General features: G+C 41.7%; 1 protein-coding gene across 4 annotated transcripts in view; it reads right to left on the bottom strand.

Annotated features, from left to right (window-relative positions):
* Positions 1-1271: 1271 nt before the first annotated feature.
* dzip1 (DAZ interacting zinc finger protein 1) overlaps positions 1272-24447 on the bottom strand; it is a 39259-nt gene continuing 16083 nt past the window's right edge. The window contains exons 3-24 of one of the 4 annotated variants that reach the window (XR_005205776.1): positions 21057-21154; positions 13446-13495; positions 12336-12463; positions 11274-11436; positions 9596-9721; positions 8867-9460; positions 7237-7321; positions 6986-7101; positions 6640-6798; positions 6408-6545; positions 6266-6328; positions 6050-6178; positions 5311-5359; positions 5159-5209; positions 4900-4959; positions 4109-4284; positions 3829-4033; positions 3402-3576; positions 2833-3185; positions 2274-2395; positions 2020-2133; positions 1272-1917 (exon numbers count right to left, since the gene is read on the bottom strand). Coding sequence is in view for 3 of the 4 variants with exons in the window: in XM_037762057.1 (XP_037617985.1) it covers positions 1808-1917; positions 2020-2179; positions 2274-2395; positions 2833-3185; positions 3402-3576; positions 3829-4033; positions 4109-4284; positions 4900-4959; positions 5159-5209; positions 5311-5359; positions 6050-6178; positions 6266-6328; positions 6408-6545; positions 6640-6798; positions 6986-7101; positions 7237-7321; positions 8867-9460; positions 9596-9598 (2748 nt within the window). In the remaining variant the exon portion in view is untranslated. Of the gene's footprint in view, positions 1918-2019; positions 2180-2273; positions 2396-2832; positions 3186-3401; positions 3577-3828; positions 4034-4108; positions 4285-4899; positions 4960-5158; positions 5210-5310; positions 5360-6049; positions 6179-6265; positions 6329-6407; positions 6546-6639; positions 6799-6985; positions 7102-7236; positions 7322-8866; positions 9461-9561; positions 9722-11273; positions 11437-12335; positions 12464-13445; positions 13496-21056; positions 21155-24447 lie in introns of those variants that run through there. The other 3 variants (XM_037762057.1, XM_037762059.1, XM_037762058.1) reach the window with 3 other exon arrangements.

Consider the following 24447-nt stretch of genomic DNA (forward strand, 5'->3'; position numbering starts at 1 on the left):
AACTCATTTACTTCTGTAAAAGTAGCCAGACCACACTATAGAAATACTTCATTTACTTAAAGGGCCAGTGTGTAGCATTTAGGGGGAATCTATTGGCAGACATGGAATATAACATTCATAACAATGTTTTCATTAGTGTATGACCTGAAGGCCACCGTAGTTTTCCTACACACTTGGAAAGGGAGGGGTGAGTGGAGGGGTTCTGATTTTAGATGCCAATAAATCCTTCACACTGCTCCTTTAACAGAGGAGTAATGTCTACCTGAGCAGAGAATGAAGTCTCCCTCTGCGTGTTGTAATCCAAGCTTCTCCGTCCTTTGTTGACATCGCCGGGCCGACCGATGTTTTTAGTGCATGTTAGCGTGTCCCACTGGCTAGCTCAAGGGCGCCGCTCTGCACTGCTCTCATACGGCGATAATAACGGCGTCCCGACCGACAATCGCGGAAGCGTAGCACCCACCCTCCGGTTCCCCCCTCAGGTAAACACTGTTAGCTCTGTCAGCACTGTTGCCGTTGTATCCACTGTTAGCACCGATAGCTATGAGCTGCCGGCTCAGCTGTTGCCATGTTAATCTCACATTTAGCACCTTTAAAGTATCAAAAGTAAATTACTCATTATGATGAATTGCCCGTCAGCATTTTATTGTCATATTTTTTTTATCATTATAATTTCAAGCTAATTTTAACTACTTCATGTACTGTTAGGTAGTTTCATCTTTTATAATCTGATCAGGTTTTGTATGTAAAATATGAACAGTAACTAGTAACTGTTATTCTGCCTTTACATTACATGGTCCCAGGACTGAAATATGAATGAGTGAATGATTTTATGTCACTGTTACAAAATCTGCGCTCTGTTTTATTCAGGAATTGTTTTGTGGTTAGACTTCTGTACAGCAATTTAACTTGAAATGTTCACATATAGTTGTTTCATATAGTATTTCATATATTGAAATCAATGGAAGGGGTATGTCCAAAATGTGTTCCCATCTATCCTGAGTTTTGTACGGCCTCTCAAACAGACATTTATTCTTCTGAAAAAAACAGATACATGTCTTTATTTTCTTTTTACACCAATTGTAATTTTTAAGATGAGGTATGCAGACCTTTAGATGACGTGATAAGAAGTCTTGCATCGCTGGAAATGCGAATCATCTTATTAAGGAAATGATGACGTGATGAATTTGTAATAAATCAGTTCTGGTTATTGATTGAAGAAAGAAAGATCCTCCGTGACGTGTGCCCAGAGTGTTTCATGTCATTTTCAAGTATGTATTCCACAAAGAAATCTTTTATTGCTCGTATAAATATTTTCTATACAAAAATCACATTGCTTCATTTAACACATTATAAAAATTTGATGTACAAAACTTTACACAAACAGCATGTCATTTGGTGTGTGGGTTATATTTCAGTGAATATACCAAACGGGAAAAAAAACGTTGAACACTGGAGAGGTCTAAGGCAAGCAAAGAATTGGCACGAGGCATAAAGTGAGGCTGAAAATGAAAAGTCAATGGAAGCTGTGATCTCATTTATCTCTATTTTCTATTTATTAGATTAGTCTTCTTTTCTATTCTAATATCTGAATCCAAAGTCCCTTTGTTAAAGGGATAGTTTGGGTGTTTTGAAGTGGGGTTGTAGGTAGGTAATACACCCAAACTATCCCTTTACGTTTTGCTCTCTCTGTATTATAGCTTCCATGTAATAACAGTATAAAATATGGCTATTTGGCATGGACTGTAGGTGTCAGAGGAGTTGACTGAGGTCGTTGTGTTGGTGCTTGGCGTAGAGCTACATCACCTGATCAGCCGTAGCGTTTATTGTATTTATTGCTAAAGTCCTCGGAGTCGCTGATGTCGCTGAGGGAGCACAGGCTGCTCTTCAGGGTGTTTCCTGTTCCAGCTTCAGTCAGACCTGCCCGGCACAAGACAGCAACATCATCACACCTGATTATGAAACCACATTTCTCAATAAAGATCATAAGAAAAGATAAGAATAAAGATAAGAAATTCTGACCTGATTTGGGAGCCTTTCCTGTCGAGGTTCCCCAGACGCTGGTGCTGGGTGAGTCCTGGCTCTTCCTCATTGGTCCAGAGCCCTGAGCTGGTTTAGATACTTCCAGTCTGTCCTCTAAGGAGGAGACCACCCAGTCACTGCTCTCCTCTAGATCCGTGTACTGTCACCACGTACACAAACATTATTCAGACATTTTTTTGAATAACATCAAACCAAGCTAAAGCACTGAGGCTCCATCACAGAGCGAATCTCACCAAGAGCTCCTGAACCTCATCCTTCCTCTCTGGTAAGATGCTGACGCCCCCTGCTGGTTTCTTCGTCGATCTCTCCGCATGCTGCTTCTCCATTTTTCTGGCCAGGTCGTTGATTTTGTTCTCTGAAAGAAATAATAAAATACATTCATGTGTTTTTATTAATACAGTTTCCGTTTCTTAAATAATATCTGATGATTTTTATAGACCATGTTTACATAGTATGGAGGACAAACAAAATAATGACAATAATGACAAAGAAATGGCACCTGGCAGGAATGAAGTGCAACAAAAATGACTTAAACACTCTTCAAGAAGGCACCGAATTTACATTTACCTTTGGCTTATCGTATAACAAAATGATTTAAACATATATAGATGGTTTAAGTAGTAGTTTAGCAGGTACTTTTGCCCTCGTAGGCCCATAATGTTGTCATTAAAAAAGGTTACAGAGCCTCTGATTCCTATCAAATGACCTTGACTGAACAGACTATTAGATTATTATATAACAGATGTATATAATAATTATTTTGATGTATAGTTTGGAGAACGGATAACGTACCTTTGCCAAAGTTCCTCTTCTCCACGTTGCCGTTCTGGTCTCTGTAATTCTGGAGACTTTTGGGGTTGATCTCCTGCAGCTCGCTGACCTCCGACCACTCGTCCTCGTCCTCTTCGTCGCTCTCCATCTGTTTGACTGCCGTCTTGGTCGCCGACCTCTTGGCCTGCTGTGGGTTGGAGGAGAAGGAGTACTTGGCTGGAGCCTGCCTGGCCTGGACCGGACTGGCTTTGCTGGCTCTGATCTGGACCTGGTTTAGTCTGGGCTGTGGCGATTTGCCCCTCTGGTGTTTTTGGGGCTGTTCCTCCTCGGAGTCTTCGTCTTCAGACTCCTCATCTGAGCTGAAAGGGGGGGTCCTGGAGAAGCACAGATGTTAAGAATGTTAAGAAGCAACCAACGCCAATAAAAGAATGTTTTTGGGTGATTGTATTGTGGTTTGGTTGCATTTACATCTTTAGTGTGTGTAATATATTATTGCTCCATCCTGCTGGAATTGAATTATCAAGGACACATGCTAATACCAATCAGACATTTACAAGAAAGCATATCACTTTATACGGTTTTCTCTTTACCTGGATGTGAAGGTCCTCGGAGCGGTCTTGGCGTTGGGTGTAGACGTCTTGGGTTGGACAGCGGTCCTGGTCCTCGGTGCCGGCTGCGGGGTCTTTGGCTGTTTGACCGCGGGTCCGGACAACACCTGGGTCGCTCTGGAGGGCAGGCTGCTGGACCGGGGGCGGATCTGCAACACTGCACTCAGATGACACAAACACAAACAGCGGATCAGTCAGTGACGGCGTGTCAGAGCTTTAGTCGGCTTATGTGGCGGCAAACAAGCTTTCGCAGATTAGACTGATGGTGTTGGATGCACACACGGTCAAAACCAATTAACAAGGCGCTAATGCAAAAGTGGGCTAAGACAAGCTAGTTGAATTATTACTGGTCTGTGGGCAGAACTGAGACAGCTGATCTCATATGCTAAGAGGCTTTTTGATGACTCACCTTGGACTGATTGTCTGGATCTGGCCTGGGACTCTGGAGCCGGGTCGCTGCCTCTCCTCTGACCGCCCAGCTTCTGCTCCACACTGCTGGCTAGCTCCTCCCGGTGGCGCCAGTAGTCAGGCATCCCCTTTGCGACGCTCTCCCGCTTCGAATGCACCCTGGCCAGGATGGAGCTGAGCTCTTTGTCCTTCAGACCGCTCTGATCCTGAGAAGAGGTGGAGGAAGTTATAGAAGATAGAAAACAGGTTGAGTAAAAGACCATTTCAAAGTGTGAACTTACAGGTTTGACTCCCAGGTTCTCCAGCTTCTCAATAACAGCCTGCTCCAGATCCGGCCGCATCTCTTTCTTGATGTTGGGGTTCTTTCTCAGAGCGCTGCTGGGCGTCCTCGGTTTCTTCTCCGGTACGGGCTCAGGCTTCTTCTCCACTGGCCTCCTCTCAGAGAAGCTGCTCGATTCTGTAAAAGAAATCTCACTTAATCAGCCCTTTATGGATAATCAGGCTCCGATCACAGGCGGCAAAAATGAGCATGCATTTGCGGACTTTCACATCAAGCTACATGCCAAAGGTTGAGTCGGGTAGATGGGTGTGACTGCAGCGGGGCAGGCAGAAGAGGAGAATGTCTACAAGTGTTCATTTGCCACAAACAAGGCAACGAGATGACGGATGGATGTAATGATCAGCGATGCTGACACGGCAGGCGTCAGCGAATGTCACAGACAAAAAGCTGCTTTACTAAAAAGTGTGGGATGATCTCAGTCCTGTCACAGTTAAAGGGATAGTTCTGGTGATTTGAAGTGGGGTTGTACTTCTCCATAGTCAGTGTATTAGCTACAGTAGATGAGAGTTTGGAGTTTCCACAGAAGTACATTGCTTTGCTCCCGTGCTGGTACTCCTGTCTGCTTCTCCAAACTCTCATCTACTGTAAGTAACACACTGACTATGGAGAAGAACCTCATACAACCCCACTTCGAACTATCCCTCTAAGGAAAGGGCTGCCCACAACAGACTGATGCATCCATGCAGACGGCATGCAGTCGACCGGCTCTGTTGGTTTTACTGCCTGTTTTACCTTTCTCCTCTTCTGACAGCTCCTGTATAGGATCCAGCTTAGGAGCACACACTGGCTCCTCTAATTGGACAGCACATGAGGTCAAAGGTCATTAACAGTCAGGGAGTCGTATGGGTACTAGTGTGGTGACAGCACTGCTTTATTTAGCTGTCTGAAACGGCATTGTGTGAATCCTTCATGCATGAAAAGCAACATGCTGGGAGTGACAGTGTTTCTATATTCTTATTTTTCTCATGACAGCTGGCTTCTACTAACTCACCGAGTACAACTCTCTTTGGTTTAGGCTCCGGAGGTGGTGCACTGACCATGACTGAAAAACAAAGCACACACTCAATGCATTATTATCATACACGCAGTTTCCTTTGGTGAAAACGTTTTCTAATGAAAAAGTAACTGAAAAGAAATCAATACCTGGTACTTCCACTATTTTGGTGGGTGGATGGGAGGAAATATTCCGTATCTGCAAGTTGAAAAAAATGAGCACTTGTTATATTTGTTTATTTTTTTGGTCAGCGGATCAATTTTAAAGATGTCGGGGAGGAATGGAACAAAACGCAGCAGCTACAGTGAACAGAAGAGCTCCTTCCAACTCCTTTTGTGTGGAAAACTACCCTCGCTGTGTTGCAGCAGGAAATCAGATCACGATTCATGGCACGACGGAAAGAGGCTAATTATTGACTGACTTCTTTATTAACCCTAAGAGACCAACAATAGACCCGTTTCTGTCTTTTATATGGGGGTTCAGCTCACACTGTATGTCAAGTTCTTCTTGTCATAAATAAATAATCATAAATAAGCTTCACTCTAGCTCTAAAACTGAGTCTGCTACAACCTCTTTAAAGACAGTAAAGAGTTATTAAACAGATACACTAGCTGCTCTTCTGTTGTGTTTCTGACAAAGTAGCTGCTCCACTAGTAGCGAAGGGAAAATGTGGAGCCACTCCAGGAAAAGCACCAGCTTCCTGTGAACTATTGTTCCCGTCAAATATACAGTATCATCATGTCTCAGTACAACCCAATCTGAGCCCGTGTAGCAAATACAGGATATCCTGAACAAGGGGCCGAGCCTCCGCCTCGCTTCCTCTCCTGACATAATCACTCTGGGCATATGGCGGCGACGGCTGTGTGAGTGTGAGTCAGTGTTATTAACCTGCTCCCTCTGAGCCTTGATGGTCTGCTCCTTCTCCTGCAGCCTCCTGCCCATCTCCTGCTGCAGCCACTGGCTGCTGTCCTGCTGCTCCGACACCGACGACTGCATCCTGCTCATCTCGTTCAGCAGCTGGGAGACGACGGGAAGAAGAAGCATTTTACAGCTTCTAACTTCTAACTCAAAACTTTAATGGCATAATAATTATGACAAACATACCTGGTTCTTTTCAGACTCGTGTTGGGCCTTCATTTCCTGCAGCCGGGATCCCCATTTTTTATCCTACAAGAGAATATTTTAGAATCAAAATAACGTCATTCACTTGTAGGTTTTAAAAATAATATCTCCCCTCCGCACTGACCTGCTTCTTCAGCTGCTGCTCCAGCTTCTGCATGGCTTGTATCTGCATCTCTTTGTAGTTGTCCACATCTCTCTCTGGCTGTGAGTGAACAGGGCTGGCTGATTTCTCTTGTCTGGCTGTCTGATTCTGATTTGCTTCCTATGAATAAAAATACATAAATAAAAAAATATATCCTGAACACCGAATGAACACTAGAAAGAAGCTACGGAGGGGATTATCCAAGTGTTCGTACGTTGACAGCCTGGATATTCCGGGTGTAAAGGAACTCCATCTCCCTGCGCATGCCGTCCCTGCTGTCTTCTATCTTCCTGTCCATGCGCGCCATCTCCTCCGCTTTGAACCGGTCCAGTTCTCTCAGCACGTCTTTGTGCATGGACTGCTGCTCTTTTTCCTGGGACCACAACAAAAATGTCACTACGAAACCACAACTGACAGTTCACCATCTTAGCTGTAGTTCTATTTATCTGTCTAGATTGTTTTGGTGTGAGGTGTCGAGTGTTGGAGATATCGGCCGTAGAGATGCCTGCCTTCTCTCAAATATAGCGGAACTAGCTGTCACAGTGGTCTGGTTCTCCTACCTGAGCTGTTTTGGCCTGCAGGTCCTGCTGCTGTTGAACAATCTGCTCCTTCAGACTGCTGATCTCAAATTTGAGGCTGTCAATCTGAGATTTCTTCTCGCTGTCTGACCGCAACTCTGGAAGGACATGAAAGAAAAAAAACAAGATGTTGTTTATGTAACCTGCAAATACATCACTACACTCCAGACTTCCTGGTAAGTGATTTATCGGACTCCTAACCTTCTCTAAATCTTTCTGACGGGTCCACTTACCCATGTCGTACTCGTCAGGGTGGCGCCGCTGCATGTGATTCTCGAGGAACGTGGAATTGAGGAAGGATTTATCACAATGTGGACACTAAAAGAAAAAGAAAATACAGGTATTAATACATAATCTTGGGCATTTTTTGACAAAGAGAGTAAATCTCAAGTCACTATTTTATGCCCCGAGAGCTCAAAACATTACAACTAAAAAACAAAGAAAAATATTATTATTACTTTTATTTATTCATTCATTCATTTATTTATTTTTTTATTTTTTAAACAGCTGTATACTACTAACCCTGTATGGATTAAACCCTTCGTAAAACATTAACAAATACATACTTATAAAGAATGCCACAAAACGTTCTTTTATTATCTGGTTTGACAGATTTTTCCAGTGTAAAATATTGCTAAATTTGCTAGCTCGGTGGCCCGATCAGCACTGCACACGTGCAACTCTCAACAGAGATCACATTTAGCTTTTTTGCTAAAGTGACAAACTGGTAATCAATCTGACGATCGACTGATCAACTATTTGCTTCAGCTCAGCTATAAAGTAGACTACATTTACTGTCATTTAATTTAATTTATTCCCTGTAATTTCTCTCAAAAATTCCCAGAATGCAACAAAAAAGTAGTGTCTGTAGCATGTGCACTACTTTCTTCTATTTTTCTGCATCCATTGACTTCAGGCATGTGCTTCCAAACAGACAGATAGCGTGAGTGATGTTGATCTGCTCCCTGCGGCGGGTGTCGCCACACTCCAGCTCACTAACACTTAACAACTAGAATAGACGCTGCCTATGCTCCACACACACACACATATCACACACACACACATCATACGCTACATTTAACCCCCGCCTCTCATTGTGCCCGTGACTTCATTCAATGTTAAACCTGCTGCTACTGATATCTTGTTGCAACATATGGTTGCCAAGATCCACATGAAACAGTAGAAGAAGTGTGCTGCTGCAACAAGCAGATGCAATTAGATTAGGGTTTGGAATAACTGTGGAAATTGGGAGTGAAATTAGATTAAAAGAGAACCCTGTGTTTGAAACGTGGACAAGCAACAAATGCCAAAGGTCCTCAAAAGGACACAAACACACAATCTCTCTATCAATTATTGAGCCACCTCTGTTAGCTGAGCTTCTAGAGCACACCTAGCAACCACATGCTGTCAAGACACACTTTCTGTTGCCTTGGCGACCGCTTGGGTAGGTCAGAGGGAGATTTTTGATTTGTGCTATAAATAACCTGATGGTAAGTGAGCTATGCTACTTTAGACTGCTGCTCTCGTCACCCTTTTGTTAAGTGGCTTAAAAAACCTAATTGTCCCCATATGACACCATCTGTCCTGCTGCTCTAAATTCTATTCTTCCAGTCTGAAAGCTTATTATAAGCACACCAAAACAAGGCAGCTTTTACAGTACACAACCAATATATTGTCTCTTTTTCCCCTCTAAACTCTGATATAAAAGCACAAAGCCGGAGCTGTGAATAGATGGGAACAATGAGGAGGAGGAGGAGGAGGAGGAGTGAAGGGGGGTTGGGGTGATGGCTTGCCAAACATATGTGAAATGCAAATGGGTAACAGATCCCTTCATAGAGAGAGCGTTTAGCATCTCAGCGGTACCTTCTGTCCACTGACGATCCGTGGCGAGAGCATGGACTGCTGCGTGCGAATGACCTTCTTCCTCTGCTTGAGCTCGGCGGTCAGCGCCTTCTCCCTCTCCTCCTGCTTCCTCTGCTGGACCAGCAGGCGCTCGCGCTCCCTGCCGCCGGCCGCCACCCTCTCCTCCGCCGCGCGCAGGTTGCCGGCGAGGAACTCCTGGCAGTGCAGCAGCCACTCCACCGTGAGCTGCGCCAGCCGCAGGAGCTTGACCAGCGCCGGGTCCACGGGGCTCTGGCACCGCTGGCACCGCTCGCCGTCCAGGCTGCAGAAGGTGACGCCGGCGACGTGCTCCTGGAGGGCGTCCACGTCCAGTTGGCTCACCACCTGGTCCACGTCCACGGCGTTGATGCGACGCCAGTCCACGCTCTCCCGGCGCGGGCGGAACTTGAAGGGGAGGATGGCGATGGCGGAGGCGGAGGCGGCGCTGGATGGAGTCATGCCGGGTGCAGCAGAGTGCTGGCTGAGAGGGGAGTTCAGGAGGGAGGGGATCCCAGCTGAGGAGTGGGTCCCCTGGGTCTCACCGGTGTAGGGGTAATAGGCTCCGTCGTGAAATGGCTGCAAGAAACAGATCCTCAATTAAAAAATGCAAGCATCAAATGCACAGTGAGGTGAGCTATGGCGAGGTAAACCAACAGAGCACAGATTCCACCATCTACCTATAACTGCTCTCCGGATGCTGCTTCTCCTTACCATCTTCGACTGATTCTGCTTTCACACTGGAGGAGAGAGAGACACACCGTCCTTCAGCTTAGGTTCCGCCCCCTTGCAGGCAGCGAGGCTGGGGCGTCCTCCACGTTACCATGGAGACAAGAGTCCCTGTGGGAGAGACAAATGTTATCACAACACTGTCACTGCCAAAATAAATGAATAAATCGATTAATAAATAAATAAATATGGTTTAAGTTCATTAAATGCAGCAAAAATATAAAAAAATAATTAATTCATTAATTAATCACCATTAATTAATTGATAAAATGTGACATAAATAAATTGATATTTCTGTTTTAATTTTCAATTTAATCTTTGTAATGGCTGGGGCGTCCTCCACGTTACCACGGAGACAGGAGTCCCTGTGGGGGAGACAAATGTTATCACAACACTGTCTCACTGTCCAAAATAAAAAAATAAATGAATAAATCGATGAATAAATAAATAAATATGGTTTAAAGGTCCCATATTGTAAAAAGTGAGATTTTTGTGTCTTTTATATTATAAAGCAGGTTTAAGTGATATATAAAAACTGTGAAAGTATCGAAACGCTCAATCCATGGAGAAATACACACAGCCCGTATTCAGAAATTCTGCCTTTGAAACAAGCCGTCAGGATTTCTGTAACTTTGTGATGTCACAAATATACAATATTTAGACCATAAAACGGTTTTAAACATAAACATCTAAATGTGTCCCAGTTTATTTACAGCTGCAGTGCATGTGAATGTCATCAGCTGACAGGAAGTAAACAGGGACCCAAGCTGTTGCCTAGCAACTGTTGCAATTCCGTTGAAACGCGCTCAAACGGAGCATTTCAGACAGAGGGTAAATCAGGCATATTCAGGCTGACAGTACGAAGAAAATAAAGTTGTTTTTTTTAACATTAAAGCACGTAAACGTGTTCTAGTAGAAACACAAAATACAAGTAAGAAGCTGAAAATGAGCATGACATGGGACCTTTAAGTTCATTAAATGCAGCAAAATATAAAAAATAAATAAATACATTAATTAATTAATTGATCAAATGTGACATAAATAAATTGATATTTCTGTTTCAATGCAATTTAATCTAATAATGTAATAATGTAATGGCTGGGGCGTCCTCCACGTTTCCATGGAGACAAGAGTCCCTGTGGAGGGAGACACATGTTACCATGGAGACAGGAGTCCCTGTGGAGGGAGACACATGTTACCATGGAGACAACAGTCCCTATGGAGGAGACATGTTTTCACAACACTGTCTCTGCTTATCAGTGGATGTTTCCTGACAGTCAGAGCAACACAGCATCTTTAAAGTCTTTCACTTAATAAACAAAGGTTTGGTTTCCATGCTAACAGATCATCTCTCTTTAAAGCATCAAACAAACACTTCATGTTCATGTTGAGGCATGTTTTATATTCTAATCCCCTTGCTTGGACCTCAACTTAAACAATGAGCACACATGTTTAAACTTGCCTGAACTACTTTGAAGTATAAAACAAGTCACAAACTAACTAACGTTAGCTTCTAGCTAGCACATTTTCAAACACAAAGTCACTTTTTTAGGGTTAAACTTTAACTTTAAACGGGATAAAAACAGTTTTATACACCATCAAACATGTATAAATGAGTATATTAATAATGTATGTATTGTAAGGATTCGTTAAAGCAACTTACCGGAGGGTTTGTGGTGGTGTTTTACAGCTTTGGAGGAGTTTTGTGTCGTTGGGACCCCAGAGAGATTTGAGGGGTGATGACGTAGCTGCTGGGCTCCACATTCCTAAATGCTAAAACCCCCATCAAGCTGTCTGCAGTAAATACACGAACTTCCGGTGAATGCCTTCAAAATAAAACTTTTTTTTATGAATAACAAGACTGTGAGAATAAAAACTACATTTTTTTTTTTGGATAGGCTCATTTTAACATCCTGATAAAAAAAAAAGTATGCAGTAAAAAATGCAGATGCAAATGTGTGCATGAATCTGGTACATTAACATACAAGTTTCTTGAAAAATAATTAAAAAAATTCATAGCAATAATATAATAATAATAGTAATAGTAATAATAATAATAATAATAATTCATAGCAATAATAGAATAAGAATACTAATAAGAATTCATAGCAATAATATAATAATAATAATAGTAATAGTAATAATAATAATAATAATAATTCATAGCAATAATAGAATAAGAATACTAATAAGAATTCATAGCAATAATAATAATAGTAATAATAATAATAATAATAATAATCATAATTCATAGCAGTGGAAGCCATGGTTTTCTGACATTTACATATTTTCCATTAGACTCCCTATCACATTGTTTTTCCGTGTCCTTTAATTTTTCAAATCTGACATTTTGCATATAATATGATAAGCTTTAATATAAGTTGGTGTATGCAAGAAGAAACTGTAAGAGATCTAAAGTGATTTAATTGATTTTTTTTTGGTAATTACATAGCCTGTTTAATCACCAGAAAACAATAATTAATTTACATATAATTTACAATCTGTTTATTTAGATGTTTTTAGTAAATGTAAATATAGATATATTGACAATTTATTTTTCTTATGCTTTTCATTGTATATGAATACTACTTTTTTCTGACTGTCCACTTGTTGGAATTCTTTTACTTTATTTTAATTTAATTTTTTTTTGTATTCTACATGTTCGAAATCAATTTTGAAATGAAATGAAATGCAGAACCTTTACTTTGAGTGCAAATCTCCTCACTTCCGGTTGTGTTGTGTGCGTCTTGACGTCATCTTGACGCAGCCCTGCAGAGAGAACAGAACACAGCTGAAGGGGGGGGAAGGGAGAAGCAGACTGCTCTGGTGCTTTGAAATGGAGAAAAGGGGAGTCTGCAAACAGGGATGAGGGGGATTAGGGTTGCAGACGGTGACTGTCCACTGCTTCAAAAGAGAATAAAACATTATTAAAATGTTGGAGGCAGAGCACATGTTGATATACTGAAATAAGCATCAGTACAGCTGGAGGGATGCAAGAGAAGATTTGAAAAATTTTAGACATAATCCTGACAGTAGGTGTGCTGGTGTTGTGTAAGGGCTCCACCTTGTGGTTCAAATCATCATTCAATCATCCCCCTTTAGGACCCAATAACCTGCTGATGTGACATTGGTTGGTGGAGGTCCCTTGACCTCTGACCTCAAGATATGTGAATGAAAATGGGTTCTATGGGTACCCACGAGTCTCCCCTTTACAGACATGCCCACTTTATGATAATCACATGCAGTTTGGGGCAAGTCATAGTCAAGTCAGCACACTGACAGCTGTTGTTGCCCGTTGGGCTGCAGTTTGCCATGTTATGATTTGAGCACATTTTTTATACTAAATGCAGTACCTGTGAGGGTTTCTAGACAATATTTGTCATTGTTTTGTGTCGTTAATTGATTTTTTATATATATATATATCTATATATACATATATACATACATACACATATAAGCACACGCAGTATATACAGATACAAAAACATATCAATTAAAAAAATCTGTGTACAATTCTGTCATCATCCTATTCTATCTCCCTATTCACAACCATCCTGCTCCAGCAATGATACAAATTACAAGCTACCTTGGAGCGTTAATTGATTTCTAATAATAAATATATACATACATTTGCATAAAGCAGTTTATTTGCCCACTCCCATGCTGATAAGAGTATTAAATACTTGACAAATCCCCCCTTAAGGTACATTTTGAACAGATAAAAAATTTGATTAAGTTGCTATTAATCACGATTAACTATTTTATTTGACAGACAGCCCTATTAATACGTATGTTTTCTTTAATCACCTGAAAATAAGGATCGTTGTGTCGTTACCTGGGGAGCGGGTCCTCTTCACAGAGTACACCATGCTCTACACACTGCACCTTTAAGAAAAAATACAGAGTTATTAGCAGCGAAATGTACTTTAAGTATTAAAGTAAAAGTTTTGAATATAACCTGGGGGGGACATGAGATTATTAATGGTGTAGAAATTTGTATTATTTAAAAAAAACAACTTTTATTTAATTTTTACTTTTTTGTGAAATACTGGATATGTCTTGGTCCTCAAACAGTTATTAAAATGGAAACGTGTGAGGTTTAGAGGGGAAAAGCCTCTTTGGATGAACTGCTAACAACTCAGACATCTGAAAAAAAAACATTTGTAAGGGGTCACAAGTATGGAGGATGGAACCTGGCAAAATAAGAAAATAAATGAATAAATTGATGAATAAATACATAAATAAAAAAATAAAAATGGTTTAAGTTCATTAAATGCAGCAAAATATTAAAAATAAATAAATAAATTAATCCCTAATTAATTGATAAAATGTGACATAAATTATTTTTTCTGTTATAATTTAATCTTTGTAATAATTCCCTTATGTATTTACACTTCTGTTTAATTTTCCCTTTTATTTATGTATTTATTTTTATACATTTTTAAATGTATTTACTTATTGTTGCATTTCTTATTTATTTATTTTTGCATTTATTATTTATTTATTTATTTATTTTGGCAAGCTCCGTCCTCCATACACAAGCCCAAAAGGCTGTTATTAAGGTTTTTATGTAAAATCTTAAATCAGAAGAGTATATAAATGTAATGGAGTAAAAACTACAGTATCTCCATACTTCCAAGCAACCCTAACAAGTACATTATTCCGCCAACGGAGGTCAGTAGAGATCTGATCCCAGCTCTGCAGACTCTGCGGCTTTATTGAGGAGGAGTGATGGCGAGTCCTCCCTCCCCATCCTCCCTCTCTGTCAGAGCAAATGCTGCCTACCGCTGCTGTGATGGAGAGCAGCCGCGGGAGGCGACACAGTCCCAGCTTTAATGGGGAGCAGCAGCTCAGCGGGGTGGATCCAACACACACTTGTCCGTGCACGTACACTGAAAATTGCTCTTTGGATGTGTTTTTTTTAAGCATAGAATTAAAGAGTGATTCACATTCAGGACAATGCAGGTGCTGGTTCAGCACTAAAAAAACAAAGTGAAACTATTTTTACACCACATGCTGTCAAGAATGAACCTGCACGGGCACATCCCAGCGTGTTGAACTCTCCATCAGAGTCCCACCGCTGGAGGAGGCCGACTGTGTTGCCATCTCCCGCGGCCAGTCCCCAGACAGCTTCAGTCGAGTCCTGATAAATAGAGATTTTAATTTCTCCGGACAGGGCCTGTGACTGTCAGGATAGCCTGAGGCTCTCCTCACAGTCCGGGGGTAAAAACAGGCAGCTCTCACCAGTGGCATCACAATGAGGCGGTGAAGTTCAACTGTAGGACAATATGCTCATTCGGGCCCTTTTTCCTCCTTCCTAGATGTTCCCACACTCAACTGTAGCCTCCAGGCCAGAGTTATGATGTTTACTTGAAAATAAAAAATTTTGATAAGAGTTTACCAGAGCGATAGACACACACACACACACACACACACACACACACACACACACGCCAAGCAGAGGAGTTGCGGCGTTGCATTAGTCATGCAGCAAAAAGGAGCAGGGGGTGTGTGGAGGAAGAGGAGCAGACCTCTTGAGATGAGTAAGCACGGCCCTACACTCAATTTACTGCTTGATTTATGAGTTCATTTCCTGCACGAAGTTCTCAGCGGGGGTGAGGTGGTATATCTTTCCCACTATAGGTAGCGGTGGCTCCACTTCCCAATCCCCCATGAGACCCGCTCTCACCACTCTGGGCCTTAGTGGGACTATAAATAATGGCCGCTGTAACAAGTACACATTGAACGCGGAGAGAGAGAGAGGAAGAGGATGCCGAAACATCTTTATTCATGAAGGAGGGTTCTTATCTTCCCCTGCAGAGGACGAGATGGATTCAGAACTACGCGGTGTTACAGTTATCCGTACTGTGTTTCTGCTAATAATAAGCATCTGGAGGTATTTTGATGATCAAAAAGGTGAAAAGAAAGCTTTGATACAGATGGGTTTGTGTGCGTGTTTGCACATGCAATTTATAAATCAGGGAGGAATACATTCAAATATAGTGATTTATCTTTCAAAACAGTTTGAGATGCAGCTTTAAAGGGATAGTTCAGGTGTTTTGAAGTGGAGTTGTATGAGGTACGGATCCATAGTCAGTGTATTACCTACAGTAGGTGGTGGTCAACACGCCCCCAGTTTGCAGAAACAGGAGTTACTTCATGGAAGCAAAGCAATGTGCTGCTGTGGATGGGGCCGGCAGCAAAGCATATTTTAGCCACTTAAAAAAAAAATCAATATCAGTCTAAGTGTACGCTATATTTAAAATATTTTCACCTTGCCGTCAGATAGACCTTTCCAACAGCAAACAGAAGCAGTTGTATCCATCTATTCTCTTGCCAAAGGCACCAGACTCCATTGGAAAAACCTGTAATTTTAGCTCGCAGAATACGGGAGTTGCTGGTCTACAGCTGCCTCGATTGGTTTGTTTGTTTGTGTTATTGTGTGACTTTAGTGAATCCGAACGAAGCAAAGTCACACAATAACACAAACAAACTAACCGATCAAAGCAGCGGTAGACCAACAACAACCCATGTTCTGTAAGGTTAAATTACTGTTTTTTTCAATGGAGTCTGGTTGCCTTGGCTTCAGTTCCCCATCAGAAACATAGACTATACTGTATAGCTGTCTGACGGCAACGTAAATCAGTGAAAATATTCTAAATATAGCGTACACTTGAACAGATATTGTTTTATTTATGGGTCTAAATTATTTTTTGCTGCTGGCCCCGTCCACAGCAGTTCATTGCTTTGCTCCCGTGCTGGTATTCCTGTCTGTTGCTCCAAACTGGGGGCGTGCCGACCGTCATCTACTGTAGGTAATACACTGACTACGGATTAGTAGCTCATACAACCCCACTTCAAAACACCCAAACTATCCCTTTAAGAGGAGCTCGTACATGCTGCTACGTGGTCTGCTCCCAGATTTCCAACCAGAACCAACATAGCGGCTTGTTAGGAAACTTTCTCTTATATTATGAAATTTAGTTCACCGAGATATGTTTCTGAAAACATTTGAGGTGAGAAATAAGGCATGCAGTTACTGAATCTCTATATTTTAGATCGACGACAGTTAGTTTCGGAGGCAGTAAGTTGCCATTCACAAGGGTTTATGGTTTATAGTTCCTTCAATCTTAAAAAAATTATGTATCTTCGCGTTTATTTTTCCATTTTGCAATGTTTTTTTTGCTCCAAATCAAATGTTTTTATGGTCACGATTCATCTCGTAGCTGGTTGGCTTGGTTCCGTGCTTACAACTCTTTATACAAGGATTTTTACTGAAACGTCGATGAAGTGAATGAACGGGAATTCACTTCTTGATTTGATTTTTTTTGATTGAGGCATTTTAAATCTTCCATACAGAAAAAGTCCGACAGGGTTGAGTTTGTTAACGCCAGCAGATGTGGGTACATGCATGGCAGTGCCAGCCCGGTCCCGTTTACATGACATGAATCCAGACAAACGCATGTGTCAGCTCAGCGAGAGTGCTCGCCACCGCCCGACCAACTTGAAAACCGAGCGGCAATCCAGCCTACAACTGCCCACCGGTTTTCATCTCAGACACTTTGTTGTCTATTTTCAACGAGGCAGCCGCAGGGGTCACAAGTGGTGAATCAGCCTTGTGGGAAGGCGAGATGAAAGAGCGCCGCGGTGGGGAGGGGAGAAAGAGAGAAGCATCCCACCGCTTCCTTTCATTGTCCCCTATGAATGTTGCTCAGGTCAGAAGAGGTACCGGCACCAAAGAATTATATATAGCAGACAAATGACGAGGCTTGCACTGATTTTTTCTTGTCCTCCCACTGAGCTGCGAGGTCCGGGCTCTATAGGGCAAATCAGCCACAGCAGCAGCAGCAGCGGATCCTTTGGAGGAAACACAGGTAATGGAGATCGAATATGTGGAGGGAGTAATGATGAATGTGCTCATGGGTAGAAAACTTAACTCAGACTTTATCGTGAGACAGTACCAAACCCTGCACATTTCTTCCAGGAGAATCCGATGGATTCGTGTTTGTAAATGTTAAGGCGTCAAACTTTTTTCACGTGGGAGCCATTTTGAACACTTTAGGCTGGGGGATGCTTGGAATGATCTGATTTATTTCAAAGTGTCATCGCAACAAAAATGTCATGAAAGCAGGGTGAAAGCTGGTGTGATAGAGAGGGTGAGAGGCGATAATCGAAACATGCGTAATGCCCTCTAGGGTGCCCTTCCAGTGGAGAAAACGTGATGAAGTGCCCTTTAGGGTGGTCTTCCAGTGGAGAAAACATGATGAAGTGCCCTCTAGAGTGTCCTTCCAGTGGAGAAAACGTGATGCAGTACCACTCTAGGGAGGCCTTCCAGTGGAGAAAATGTGATGAAGTGCCCTCTAGGGTGTCCTTCCAGTGGAGAAAACACGATGAAGTGCCCTCTAGAGTGCCCTTCCAGTGGAGAAAACGTGATGAAGTGCCCTTTAGGGTGGTCTTCCAGTGGAGAAAACATGATGAAGTGCCCTCTAGAGTGTCCTTCCAGTGGAGAAAACGTGATGCAGTACCACTCTAGGGAGGCCTTCCAGTGGAGAAAACGTGATGAAGTGCCCTCTAGGGTGTCCTTCCAGTGGAGAAAACACGATGCAGTGCCCTCATGGTTGCTCTTCCAGTGGAGAAAACAAGATGAAGTGCCCTCTAGGGTGTCCTTTCAGTGGAGAAAACGTGATGAAGTGCTCTCTAGAGTGTCCTTCCAGTGGAGAAAACGTGATGCAGTACCACTCTAGGGAGGCCTTCCAGTGGAGAAAATGTGACAAAGTGCCCTTTAGGGTGTCCTTCCAGTCGAGAAAGTTGGCCTTAAAATTGAGAACATATCATGTAGTGCCACATAGGCTGCCCTACATGCTAGAAATGCTGAGTCCACCACTGGACATGAGAGAGGTACAGTATAACTCTCGGCAAGAAAGCGAATAAGCCCAAAATGTTAATCTATTCCTATAACAGTACTTTTGCATTACATTTGTGACAAAAGCCTTGTCTCAGTGTTAACGTCACCGCTTGTTTGAAATGCTGAATTTCAAGGTGCACTTCCCCAAAACTTACCTGTATGTGATATCAAATATGATAAAAAACAACACTGTGGAAGCTGTTATTAACAGGAAACCAGCAAGGAGGAAACAAATTTCTGTCTCACACTTAATCAGGCACAGCTCCACGCAGCTAAAATAGCACCTTATTATGACATTAGCATTTCAAAAAAAGGCTGAATTTCTACACCATTCCTCTCCTGATTTCTTACCTGAAGGATCTAATTATATTTTCCTCTTAGTATTAAGCTACAGGACAATTAGTGCGACCGCTTGTACTGCTTTTATATATACCTGCACTAAAGGGAGGAGTGCTTTAATGTGAATTATATTGACTATAATGTTAATACCGGCCTTCCAAGCAGCCATGACTTGTGCTTTTATGTATAGCACCCAAATGTAGTTATGACCACGAGTGGAAGTCTTTGTCGTCCTTTGGGCAGCCCTATTAGAGACTAAATGTTACTTTTGACAGCTTGAACAAATGAGGGAGAGAGCAGGAAAGAGGAGAGCAGATAACTGTCCTTCTCTCTGAGCTATGGCAGCCATCCAGTAACAGGCCTTCTTTGTATTCAGAGAGCACCTCGTTTTTTGTGTCAGTGCGGGACAAGAGAAGCACTTAACGTGACATTTAGAGATGCTCGGAGATTCTCTCTGGAGGCCAGAGGGAGGGAGAAAAGAACCAATGATGTTATCGCAGACATGTGTTTTAAATGCCACGAGGGGTGCTTCGCCGGAGAGAGTTCGGCCCGCAAAGATAACCCGGCCTCTGGTCTTGCACCTCTTGCACCGGTTTCTGGGGCTCACGTTAAGCTTTTGTCTGAAACGGTTTCATCTCGTTTTCTATCAGATATGATCCTTTTTAAGGCTTACAGAACAATCTTCTTAGATTGTACATTAGGGCTGCTGTTATCCTTAGGAGAAATCCACAAACGCTGTGGTGCATTTTAAATAGTCGGCCACAGGATAGGACACGCAGCTTTATGAGTGGGCGACGCAAGCTTCCTGGAATCTCAACCAGATGGTCGTAATACACATCTTAACTGTGGATCACAGCTATTTTTTATAAGACTCTCAGTCCCCTGAATAATGTCCTAAATCTCCTTGCCATTAATGCCAGACTAAATATCTCTTATTGATGTGATTTTATCCTGAAGGGACCTCCACAACAAGGCAGCATGAATATTTAACAGGTAAAGAAAGGTCAGTGTCCCGGTTTGGACGCTGAGACTGAACTAATCAATCATCGTTTGTGTATGAAACGTGTTCAGTTACATCAAAACCTGTATGTGCTGACGCTGGACAACGGCTCGTATGATATCTTCTGAAAAGTTATTCCTCATTTTTCGTGCGTTTTACTACGAATGTCCAGCAACACGAGACGCACATGTCAATTTGCGCACCAGTCTTTTCAAAATAAACTTCACAGGAAACAATTGGTTAGGTTTAGGCAACACAAATATTAAGGTTTAGGAAAAGATTGAAGTGGTTATGTTTAGGCAACAACTACTTAGTTAAGTTTAGGCAAAAAAACTACTTAGTTAAGTTTAGGAAAAGATTGAAGTGGTTATGTTTAGGCAACAAAAATACTTAGTTAAGTTTAGGCAATAAAACTACTTAGCTAAGTTTAGGAAAAGATCGAATTGGTTATATTTAGGCAACAAAACTACTTAGTTAGTTACTACATAGTTAGGTTTAGGAAAAGATTGAAGTGGTTATGTTTAGGCAACACAACTACTTAGTTAAGCTTAGGCAACAAAACTACTTAGTTAAGTTTAGGCAACAAAACTACTTAGTTAGGTTTAGGAAAAGATCAAATTAGTTAGGTTTAGGAAACAAAATTACTTCATTAAGTTTACGCAACAAAACTACTTAGTTATGTTTAGGAAAAGATCGTTGTTTAAGTTAAAATAACTCACTGGTCAGCTGGGTGAAAGTCCACCCCGACTTCCCTACGCAGAGTTTGTCACTCTTTACACTTCTTGGTTCACAATTATATAGATTACATACCAATTGATTATGTGGGATATGAATAACGTAGGTATAGCAACGAGTATGAGAACAGCCTGACCTGGATGCAGAGATTTTTCTTCACAGAGATGTTATATAAAAATATTTTTTTATCAAACAAATCCGTGGAATGAGCCTCTCAATATTTTGCAATTCAAATGTGCATCATTCATCCATCTTACAAATGTATCTTTCCTCACGCCGTCTAAGTAAGCATTTGTACTTGTGCACAAAATACGTTTGATGCGAGGCCTATAGCGACTCCGCCACAGCCTCCAATAAATCAGCCGGGGAGTTAGATGCATGAAGATAGAGCTGCATAGTGATGAAGCATCCGCACGGGAGTAGAGTTTAGGAAACAAGGTTGGCTATTCATCACGAGAACATCCTACCGATAGATCCGGAGAACTTCCACAGACTTCCTATTTGTCTCACGATGTGGCGACTCCTTCCCGGACACCTCGCTGAACAGTTTTCTCGGAAATGGCACCTAATGTAGGAGGAGAGCACAGGAGAAGCATCACAATGTTAATACTGTCACTGGTGACAGCTGGATATTGTGGGACTGGTTTTGCTGGTGAGCTGGCGAGAAAGGTGTCTGATCTGCGATAACGCCGCGTCTCGTCTTGGAAGCATTATTCTTTTATTGCTCTCGTATTTTACCATCATCATTTGCCAAATGCTCCCTTGCACACCCGTATTCTCACTCTGCCACGTGCTCATATTCTATGTGTTTACTCAAGAAGGAATAATCCATTTGTACATTTTCTCGCCGTCTGAGGGCCCGTTGAATATTTAAGGCTTTGATGTTTGGTTGTCTAATGCAGTTACCTAAGCAGCTTGGCCTCCCAGAGATTCCCCCTGCACACTTCTCCCCTATTTTCTGCAATGTGTCTGGATTGCGGAAAAAAATAAAGTATCCTTTTGAAGCCTCTCTTCGCCGCCTCCCGGGAAGGTGTTTTCTGTAGATAATGACTTCTTTCAATTCACACCTCACCCGAAGAGTGCTGCACAAATCTCTTTTTTCTTTACTCGCTAAAGGCTTGAGTACCTGCAAATGTTGTGACATGAATTTAATCATGACCCATTGGGGTGAGCGCGCATGGCAGATTTGGCCAAACGTGAATTATTCCATCTTTATGGCTAATTCAACAAAAAGAGGCCCAGCTGGAACGTAGCTGGCGTGGAGCCAATTTGGGAAAACGGAAGCATAAACGAGGCGGAAGACCGGGACCGCGTCCAGTGTTTTTAACGTGTGCCTGGAATGCGTGATGATGATGTTGGTGGTGTGAATTGGCCATAAAATAGTGAACTGTCGACTGCCAGAGTTATCGGGCACGTGGCCCAGACGGCCCCTGACTCAGCTCAAAGGCACGGTTAACCTGGCGCAGACACACACCAGATGGACCCATTTAGTGCTTTAATCAGACTGAACATCACAACAATGACGTAACGTGCACAGTGGTATTTTCATGTTTTGTTGTAACACTACAAATGTACAGTATATTAGCGGAAAAATGATTAATCCACCACACTAAAACAACACTTAACATTAAAGGGACAGTGTGTAGAATTGGGCGGCATCTAGTGGTGTGGTTGCAGATTGCAACCAACTGAGTATCCCTCCGCAACGGAAGTCAGACGGCGGCTGGCGGTACCACAGTTTTGCACTCTGTGACTATACACTAATGAAAACATAGTTATTGAAATGATAGATCCCCAAAAATGTTACACACTGTTCCTTTAAGAAAATGTTTTTTCATCCAGGGGTCAGCCCACACCAGAGTTAATACATTATTTAGACATTTAAAAGTCAGTGGACATTTTGCATTTAGATTTCCATCTAAAATGTGAGAAACGAAGTTGTAAAAACAAACTAGGCCGACATAAATCTATACTCAGACTGTTTATGATTATATGTTGCAAATAATTGTATTTATTAGTTATTTCTTTTGGGACTCTTTGGGAATTATGCTTATTCACTCTCTTGCCAAGAGTTAAAGGAGACCACTCTCAAGTCTGCATGCTAAATATGAAGCTACAGCAGCGGGCGGTTACCTTATCATAGCATAGACAAATCGTCTTTAACATTTTGTTTTTTTACATACAAGTTAAACCGTGTTAACTAGTCAGCTTCGGTTATACTTTCCGCAAGTACGGCTGCACAGACATGAGCTGACGCTGAATTGTGACTAGGAAATGACTTCAGCACCACGGACAGCGTCATGGACTTATCAATACACATTACATTTAAAGAAATGCACATTTCTCAATACCCTAGCCGCTTCTAAACTATTGATAAGTTTATTTACTTTGCTAATATTAAACTGCATGAATGGCTAGGTTCCATCTTCAGCTTCTGCAACGTAAATATTTGCTGCTGCTTTTCTTTCTTTTATATCACTGTAAATTGAATATCTTTGTGTTCTGGACTGTTAGTCGGAGAAAACAAGCAATTTGAAGACATCACCTCGGCTTCTGTGATTTGTAACGGGCTATTTTAACCACTTTCTGAGGTTTTATAGACAAACCAGGTACTCAATCATGCAAGTATCTTGTTAATTGCAGCCCTGCTTTGGACAGACTGTTTGGGGGATCAATATGTGGAAATCTTTACCCACAGAATTCAAAATGCATCACATTAAACTCAAGTTTAAACCGTTTTTAAAGAGGGATCAGTCTTATAGCCATGGTACATCAATGCCACATACTTCTTATTAATTAAATATTATTATAAATATTAAAGGCCCACACTGAGTGTTAATCAACCTGTGAAAACAGCTGTATAGTGTCCTCTGTGGATCTGGAGGACCTTTGTTAAATATGAAAAAAATAACCCTGATGATGTCATAGTGATGTCATCAAGCTTATTTCTATATTTTTAGCGTTAAAGACTCCAATAGTTTTTTACCAGAAAGCCTGTGTAACAAACTGAAGGTGTGGAGTTTGATGTGGGTAGGCAGTTAGGGTCTAACAAAAGACAGTTGCTTATGGGAAATGTAGTATGCACTGTTTTTGACCCACACTAGGGACCACAGGTCAGGATATCTCGGCCTCTGCTGCTCCGATTTTGATGATTCTTTTTTTAATCTCTCTCTTGTGAGTCCACCAACTTAATAAAAGTGATATGCTAAATCGCCCGAGTGCCACTTTAAGTTGCGTGATTCTCGTCGTCGAGCGGTGTGTGTGGACCCCAAGAAGAATAACCTCTGTTTTGATGAAGCTAATGGGGATTCTAATAGATTAAATCATCTATTCTTTGTAATTGTTAGCTACGAGTGCACCTCGGACAACTTTATGAGCTGATTATCAAGTGCTTTTCATGAAATTAATACACATTTACACATTAAATTAATACATTTATATGCTATTACAGTCTTGCAAACTAATGAAATGACATCTTTCACAGATTTACAGCATAAAAAAAGATGTACATGTACTCAAGGTGAGTATATGAATCCCAGGTGGTGAATTTCAGAATAAGAAACAGTGGCTCTAAAAAAGTCGCTGTGTGAACAAACATTTTTTTCTTTCCCGAAAGAAGGTGTCATGGTGCAGTCACAGATTGGGTTTCTTAAGATGAAAAGGTGTTTTGACACAATTAAGTTCAAAGAGAGAAAGAAAAAAAACATTCACAGACATCCTCGGAACACATTGACCTAATTAAACTTTTTGATCCAGTGTTACATGACTGCTTTGGTAGATATGGGAGACGTCGGAGGGGTACTTTACATGCTAACAAAGGCAGGAAGATAAAAACTAAGAAAGCCTTGGCGACTGTCA

This window comes from Sebastes umbrosus, chromosome 24 (genome assembly GCF_015220745.1).
Source record: "Sebastes umbrosus isolate fSebUmb1 chromosome 24, fSebUmb1.pri, whole genome shotgun sequence".
Classification (NCBI taxonomy): Eukaryota; Metazoa; Chordata; class Actinopteri; order Perciformes; family Sebastidae; genus Sebastes; species Sebastes umbrosus.